Raw genomic sequence first — 8,606 nt, 5'->3', positions numbered from 1 at the left:
TCGGCGCAATGCGCGAAAGCGTCCCCTGCGGTAGCCGCCGGTAGCCGGGGCACCATCAGTGTGGAAGTTTCCTTCGCCGGAACTGGTGGGCCACCCTCGACGCCGGGGGAAGTCAGGAGGATTCGAGTGACGAAGTTTGCGGCACGACCGCCGAGGGATCGAGACAACGTAGCAGTGGATCTCAGCAAGCCAGTCGGCGAACTAGCCTAAGCTAGAGGCCGGAATTTTAGAAGAAGTGCATGAGCACAGCCCCATACTTGGCATACAATTTTTTTGTATTATTGCTTTGTTAATTTTCCTCTTATACACACCAAATTCATACCAGTATATGGTATCGGGTATCAATAACAGAATTTGATATGTCTTGAATTATTTTTTTCTGCTCGGGGATACCCGATACACAGTTTTTCCCTAATAATTCTAGCTTTCTGTTCTGGGAAAACCACGTAGGTTCATGCGAGTTCCGTAATATTCGCACCTGGGAGCACCATGAAAGGATTGTCCATAAAATCGTTCGTTAGTCACTGCATAGTGCATATATTATGATAATGGATCAAAGTTCCAATAGGTATTTATTACAATGTTTATCCTCAGTAAATCAATTTTTACTGGCCTACTACGAACGAAAACACCGGCCCGTATAACAAACATCGATTTGTATTCGCGTTAGTAATCCATCACCTGCAATTAGATAACCGCGCATTAGTGTGCTTCTTTCACGGGGCCTAAAACATGCATATTGACCGGATTTCTTGTACACATGCTCACCAGAAACGTGCGTGGAGATGTCGAGGAATCGCACACACTTCAGTAACTTCTGCGTTCAGTTCACACATGCGCTCGCAAAACCACATGTTCAGTGTGTTTGTTGGCGAGTATGGATCGAAGTTTAGTTTGCTCTCTCAGCTCATACACGGCTGCACTTCACTCGTGGGCTAAGCTTCTAAACCCGCCGTCGTGATTGGTTTATTATCGCGATCCACGCGTCGTCTCGCGAGAGTAATATTCGTCATCACACTGCCCTACTCGGACGTGTTTAGTTTATATTTTGATCATCAAATAAAGATAGTTTTTGTTTTTGTTAGAAAGCAAAACAACGCGCTTTGATCTTGTTGTAGAGGGTGATCGCGAGTGACAATTACTGCCAGTTGACGTGATGTGCCAAACCGGTCATCAAAGCTAGCTATGTAATACTAATGACACACTAGTGGTACAAGTACCATGGTACAAGAATCTTGAAATGAGTACCATACCAATTATTGTCTTTATTAAAGATAGTCTTGGAATAATTTTCTTGTTCTCTTGTACCATGGTACAAGTACCACAGGTGTGTCCTTAGTATAAGAAGAATGAACAAAAAATGACAAAAAACGGCAGACATAAGGCAGCCACCAACCAGATGATCTTGATCTGTGAGAAGAGTTTTGAGAGCAGCTGGTTCGCGATCATTTGAACGGTGAAGACGAGCGGTCGGCCAGGGCTGCAAAATGGTGATCAGTGCTCCCGGCAAGATGTTTCTGGTGACCTGTTTGCTGTTTGCTATATGCGTGGCCCTATTCTTCACGTTGGTAACGCTGAAAAAGAACGAACGGTTGCTGCAGTGGGAAAATTTCATGCGGAGAGGTCAGTCCAGGCTGACCGAGACCGGGGGCACCAATCATTGGTACTTTGTGGTCAGAGGTATGTGAGCAAATCAGGTGGTTTGTTTAACAGCGACTGATAAGAAACGGGATTGAAAATCGGTGCAAATGCGACATAATTATCTTTCTTGGCGGCCAACTAGCATCGTTTATCGCATAGCACTTGAATGTATGCGCAAAGATTAGATAACGATTGGTGTTTTGCCATCAAGTCACTCGTACGCTCTGAATCATTATTGCAGGGCTGGTTGCAGATCATTTAGTGGACGCTTGTTTGAACTATAGGCACTAAGATTGCCATACACGAGCTGAGGCGAGCAAAAAACTTTAACTTGAGCTAATAACAAAAACAAAACTCCTATTTTTGAGCAAATATTTCAATAAAGATTTGCATAATAAGAAAGGAATTAAAAAAAAACTATTGACAGTTTGAACTTGAAACATGTTTTAATCACAATTTTTACAGTCGTTCGTAACCAGCCCTGTTATTGGTAGAATTAAAAACATTGTTTGGAAAAGAAGGGAATGGAGGAATAAAACGATAATCAAAAGCGACTGAATGGCGGCATTCATCTACGATTCAGCATCTAACGTTAAACTCGTACCTAGGTTGTTTGGCAGGAGATCTTGTTGATGCGTAGGATCTCCTTCGTTCTAATATGCCGGGGTAGGAACATGAGAGGCGATGGGAGCGACGCCTAGCCCGAGTAGCAAACAATAATGTATGTTCACCATGTTCATTTCTGGTATTACACCGTAACTGCCAGAATACATTTACGAACCAGTGTTCGTCTGGAAGCTTTTTTATCGAGAAAGCTTCATAAGTAAATAAATACTCGAATGAATGTAAACTCCTGTGTATAAGAAGAATTGTAAAACGACAGTCCATAGATAAGGTTTTTTTACGTGACGTACTTAATTGATCTTTCTTGACGAATAACTTATTTTGATATTGAGTAATAGATATTCGAGTCAAATATTCACTCGGTCGGGATGTTAACACCTTGACCGTCCGATAAACTTACATGCTTGCGTCGGTGCCTGTGTAGTAACTTGTATTTTGTATGTAACAGCTTGAAGTAACTACTACTCATTTAACAGCAATGTGTTTATTGCTAATTCTGTAATGATTCCACCCTTGTGCGGAAGCTCTTTGTACGTTTCTGTAAACATGATTGTTGTTTGCCTGGTCACTAATAGTTGGTTGGCTGATTGGATTATACTGCAGGCCTGCCTTGGCTAATAAATTTTTTTTTGCAGGATCAGCCATTCTTAGAATATTCGGGCACTCCGCATATTGGGTAATCTAGGAAGCGCAAAATAATACAATTCTCAAATATACCGATAACGTATCAGGTCTGAACATTTTGTTCGATGTTGACTAATTTGATTTCCGCATTTTCGATATGACATCATCCGACACTGTAGTGATTAAGATTTTTTATGTAATCAAACAACGAATGATTCACTTTAAAAATTCTCCAGAGAATTGTTCATCATAAACATTAGTTTAAAACGTTTACAACAAAGACGTCAAAATCTTTAAACTAACATGCATAGCATTACAGATTTTTTAACCAAACAATATAATATAATGGCTAACAAAGAAAAGGCACTATAAGTTCATTATTAATTTGCTCAGGCTAAGGCCGGAGTGGTCTGTGCAGTGCACAAAAGTCTTCTGCAAATCGTCTTCGCCTGACGCTCGCTTTGCTCGCTTCCCGCCTTCTTGTTCCCATCGAATCGTTGTCGACAAGCATTTTCACTGGGATACTGCTCGACATTCGATTTTCGCGGTGTGAACGATCGTGTATGTGTGTTTTTTTCTTGTTAAGCAATGGAGGGGGAATCTGCTTAACAGACAACCTGGGTTGTCCAGGAAGTGCGGGGTTAGGGACCACCTCCAACAGCAAACGAGGGAGGCAGGACTACATCTCCGATCCGCCAAACCGTTTCAATTGCCGCCAGGCCCATCGTCTCTTCGGTACAAACAGAAGGTAATGCTTCAAAGGGGGGCCAGTGCACAACGCACCCTCGAGGTTAGCTGCGTGTTCTTGCAGCATCGAACATCGTGAATCGCTTTTTTAGAAGAACACCATTGTATCATGCCAGCGCATTGCCGGCTTTCCAGGTGGCCTTACCACCCAAGAAGCACAATTCAGACAAACATGGTTGGAGCAACTTGTTTGTGACTAAATTTGGTCACATATTAGTTGCACTAAGCGAACTGGAACATGTGTGCTGCTAGGGCAGCCCCTATGTCATTGGAAGAAGGGGCCTGCTTCCCTCTGCACGACTGGTATCAAAAATGATGATGCCGCGTGCACCCCAAACTCACATCTCTGCGATAGGGCCTATTCGCCAGCACATAGAGGGACTTGCCGACGCGGTGCCTACGCCTACCCCAGCCTTGACGAGGACCCCTTTCCATCCTCGGGCTCGGAACCCGCCCGGTTGACTGACGCCGCGAAAGCAATGATACCATGTTGTTCTTCGCGCGGCCACTTGTTCGATAAAAAGATCGATTTCGACCACAGGGCACCGATATGACCCATGAAGCCGACTCCGAACCGTTGGACCACCTCTTATTTGCGCCTGAACTAGCCATTCCTCGAGCCCACGCGCCACCTTCTGTGTAGCTCCGAGACGATTTGGACGATAGCCGATAAAACGGTGTGCCAGCCAACTTCATCTTTACACATCCTCCGGACTAGGTTGTCCGGGGTAGTGTCCAGACCACATGTAGTCACGTATTGTGCGAAAACGCAGGCACACGAACAACACGTGTTCCGCCGTTTCCTCTAAACCTGCGCACACCGGAAACTCGGGCGAGGCCGATAACTTGCAACAAATTCCATTTGACGGGGAATCCTGTTATTTGCTATTGAAAATTGGCCAGGCTGGACTATGGTTGGACTATCTGAAGTTATAAAAAAATACTTTTTTATGCGCAAAACACGCTAAAAACACTTACTCATATTTTTTATATTTTTTTGCACGAGAAAAGTTGCAGTTCTCCACTTCCTATAGATATAACACAGAATTAGTTTCAACGAATTACATAACCAACACTTGTTTGATTGTCTATTTTCAGACCTTGACAAAATCAAAGCCATATCGGAGGTGCGGAACATCGAACGATCATCGCGCCTGGAGAAAACTGCCACTGGCTTCGTAGTGCAGGGCGTAGACTACGAAATCGTGTTCGACCGTCTCTCGCTGCCACCGAGCGAACCTGAGGACTTTGCCCTGTCGCTGGTCAAGCGGAGACTGTACCGCTGGGATGCCAAACCTCGCAGCTACGACGATAAGGGTTGATGGGGGATTTACGCGAACGGATAAGACGAACTGAGTTGAATAGAAAACTGTTACCAGAATATGACATTTGAAAGTGTAGCTTCTTTAGTTGGTAGTCAAATATTTGTGATAGTTTATGTTAGATTAGGTAATAAGGCTGACTACTCTTTTACTTAACATTTCACAAAAATGGAGTGGTGGCTTCGTAATGACATTATTATTTTTATTTAAACTGAATTTGTTGGAAACTAAACTATTTCATTAAACTAAGACAAAAATGTGAACCCCTCATAATAAAGCATAGAATTACCTGTTTAGAACAAATTGATTGCCAGAAATAGTAATGGAAGAAGTGAGGCGAAAGCGATGAGATTGTACAGGTTTCTCAAGTACAGTACAGTACCGTAAATAATTATACAGCACCCGCATTGCTGGCTGGTCTGAGTATATCCAACGTACAAAAAATATTTATCAAAACTCTTCTCAACAGATTTTGGATAAGTGATACCCCACGTAATTAGTCCCACCCGAGGCGCCGGTAGTGGGTGGGACAAGTAGGACATATCCTACGCATAAAAGTAGCAGGAAAGGACAATAGAAGCATTGTCCTACCCATGATTATGGTGAGTGCATATCATCTAGATAAATAACTATGCTAGCTAATTATCTGGCATGACATATTTGATGTTTATGTTGGTGTTTAGAACTACTGCGCCCATTGAGTTGAATAATTGTGGTAAGCCCCTGTTTACTATTGACATCTCGAAAGCTGATGGCCATTTCATTTGTCAAGTAAACAGCCTAAGACGCGTCTTCTCCCAGTTTGGCGGAGTTGAAGGTATAAAACCCGCTATCTTCCCAGGATTTGCGTCCAAGGTTTCTCGTGGTTGCAAGAAGTCACTGTCCAGGAATTCAGATGATCACTTTTACAATGCACCGCAACTGGAAAGTTGATGCTTTGAGGTGTCATGTTCCATTTTACAGAAACGATATATACAATAGATATCATTCTAAACCTGGCCTTCTTGAAAGCATTTTTGAGATGATTTCTCTCCATATTAATCAGATTTGTTTATATAATTGAAAAGGTAAAATATTTCGCAGGGAAGTTGAACAAATGTAAAAATAGGTATCTGTTCCCATATTAATAACAGCCCGTATATTAAACTTAACCGTCGATAAACCAAAAAAATCAATTTGATTACAATTTCTCACATCGTATGTACACAATAATGAATAGACCACCTTCTCCAATGTTTGGAATATTATTTAAAATTCCGTTTGAGTAATGTTTTAGTTCACAAGACTCAATTTATTAAAAACAAAATTATAAAACACATTTATTTTAATTTTCCTACCTCTGAACTGTTGATTTGATGCACTGCTCGATTGCTACTAGCAGATTCATCTCATTTCACGCCGTTGTTTTCCACACAATTTTAAGCTAAAACAAATGAATCCTTTCAAAATACACTTCACATCACATAGAGCACATCACAATTTCACTATAAATATAATCATATTTGAAAAACTAACGCGATTTCCTATAGTTTGATATAGGTTAATTTCGAACAACGTCTAAATTATTCTTGTCCGTATTCCAAACTATTTACATGGCTTGCAGCATCGACAAGGGTTGCCGACCTAGATTTTTATTTCAAAAATGCTTGAATGAACTTTTACTGTGAAATTCAACTATTTTGTTTGTAAAACAAGGTAAATCGAAGAGATAAGCTATGACAAACATAAAATTAAACGAGATAAATAGAAGATAATAAAAGAGATAAGCTATGACAAACATAAAGTTGGAAAACTACAACGAAAACTGGAATTTTGTAATTATATTTCAACTCAAATACAAAACATTGAAGAATTCGGCATCACTGCAATCATATCGTTACGTATACACACAAGTAATAGTGTGCGTATTTTATATTGGAAACAGTATTATTGATATAGGTACAGGCATAGGATTAACTGTTTTTGAATGTTATTGAAATAGGTGAATGGCAGTGATGATGTTTTTCAGCTAAATACTTCTATAATGTGATAACAATTTCATTTTTGAAGTTACCAAATTGTTCTCAATTAAAAATGGCGTGAGCCGAGCATAATTATTCTCATGTTTCTTGATTATTGAATGAGAAATAAATGCATTTCATATGCGCATTGGCTTATTGTTATTGATATAGGAACAGATACCCTACAACGTTTCCATTAGTTTTAAAGAAAACCATCAAGCTCGAACTGGAATCGGTCAAGAGTCGCCTGTAATCAATTAAACTATTGACAGGTCGAAAAAAACAACTCGAGCAAGATTGGGCAGGCTCGACTAGTCTATAATAAATCCTGCACAGCATTTTGCAATTTTGGCATATAATTTTGCATTAGTTTAATGCAGCATCTAGAAAAAGAAAAACATATTTTTTACCTTAAAGAATTGAATATGCCAAGATTTAATACAAAAAATGGTAATATTTGTTTTGTTTGTGTGAAGATGCAAATATTGTTTTGAAAATCGTAGAGAATTTCTTTACCTGATAATTCAGTCTAGAGAGTTCTTTTGAAATCTGAAAAGATCTCTGGAAGTCCATAAAATTGTTTGGAAGTTATTGTATAAATTGTATAAATTAGTTATAAGTAGAATGTACCAGTATAAAAATTAACTAGATGAGATTCTCTTTAAACTTTTGCTTACAAATTTCGTCTAAAATCCCTTGCAATATGTGGCCGACCCATTTCCATCCACGATTCCAAACATCTATTGTTATCGGTACACGATATCCAACTGTTTTCGTCGGAATTATAAATTTTAGACATCATCTGCGTTTCACGATAGAGTATTACATTCGAATTTTGGTGCGTTTATCAATCCAATCCGGTTGGGTCTCCAAATATTTCGAAAACTCGCGAAGGTAGCCATTCTGACTAGTGCTTCCATGTCGATTTCAATTTTGAAATCTGATGATATCAGACTGTCAAGATATTGAAATCTTTCGATCGTTCGACTACTTCAAAGTTTGAGGGGCTGTTCTCGATGACACTCAACCACATGGTCCTGCTGACGTTGATGGTGAGACGTCCCAAAGAAGCATACGGTCAGCTCGTTGAGCCCACTCCGCAGAAAAGAGCGTTGCAGTACTGACAGGGAATCAATATTCGAGCAACGCCTAATAATATAGGGGAAGAGGTGATAAAATGAACAGTTAGATATATTTATATTAAAACACTATTTAGGCATATGTTAATCATGCAAAACATGAAATAAAATAAGGTACCTGAACAAGTATTTTGGTTTTGAGACCGAATGAATAGCTATTACTATCCAAAATATCAAACGAGGCCGTAAAAATAGGGTCTGATGTAATTTTTAACCATTTTTCCGCAAGCTTTAATTCTTAATAAATTCATAATAACATTGATTCAAACCTGTTCTAACCACAGCGGCAAATAGGACAACCTTCACAAAGATGTTGCAGGGGTAAATAGTAAAATTATTGGTTTGCATAGTTAGAGGAAGAGTTATTTATCACAAGGCACATATGGGGGTAAAATGAACACTTGTATCAAACTTTCACAAATTTATGATAAAAGTTGTGCAATTGTGAAGCGGAAGTTCAAGAAACAAACCATATCAAATAACCAAGATAAAACTTTGAATATGTAAAT

The 8,606-nt window shown here is 39.8% G+C and overlaps 1 protein-coding gene across 1 annotated transcript; it reads left to right on the top strand.

The window, feature by feature from the left end:
- Positions 1-951: 951 nt before the first annotated feature.
- LOC134227006 (uncharacterized) lies at positions 952-5,261 on the top strand. The gene is made up of 3 exons (XM_062708175.1): positions 952-1,187; positions 1,320-1,680; positions 4,735-5,261. The coding sequence occupies exons 2-3, from the start codon at positions 1,488-1,490 to the stop codon at positions 4,956-4,958; spliced, it is 417 nt and encodes a 138-aa protein (XP_062564159.1). The 5' UTR covers positions 952-1,187; positions 1,320-1,487; the 3' UTR covers positions 4,959-5,261.
- Positions 5,262-8,606: the final 3,345 nt, after the last annotated feature.

The sequence above is a fragment of the Armigeres subalbatus genome, chromosome 3 (assembly GCF_024139115.2).
Source record: "Armigeres subalbatus isolate Guangzhou_Male chromosome 3, GZ_Asu_2, whole genome shotgun sequence".
In the NCBI taxonomy this organism is placed as follows: Eukaryota; Metazoa; Arthropoda; class Insecta; order Diptera; family Culicidae; genus Armigeres; species Armigeres subalbatus.
The sequence above is the reverse complement of the archived record's forward strand: the minus strand, read 5'-3'. Positions and strand labels throughout refer to the sequence as shown.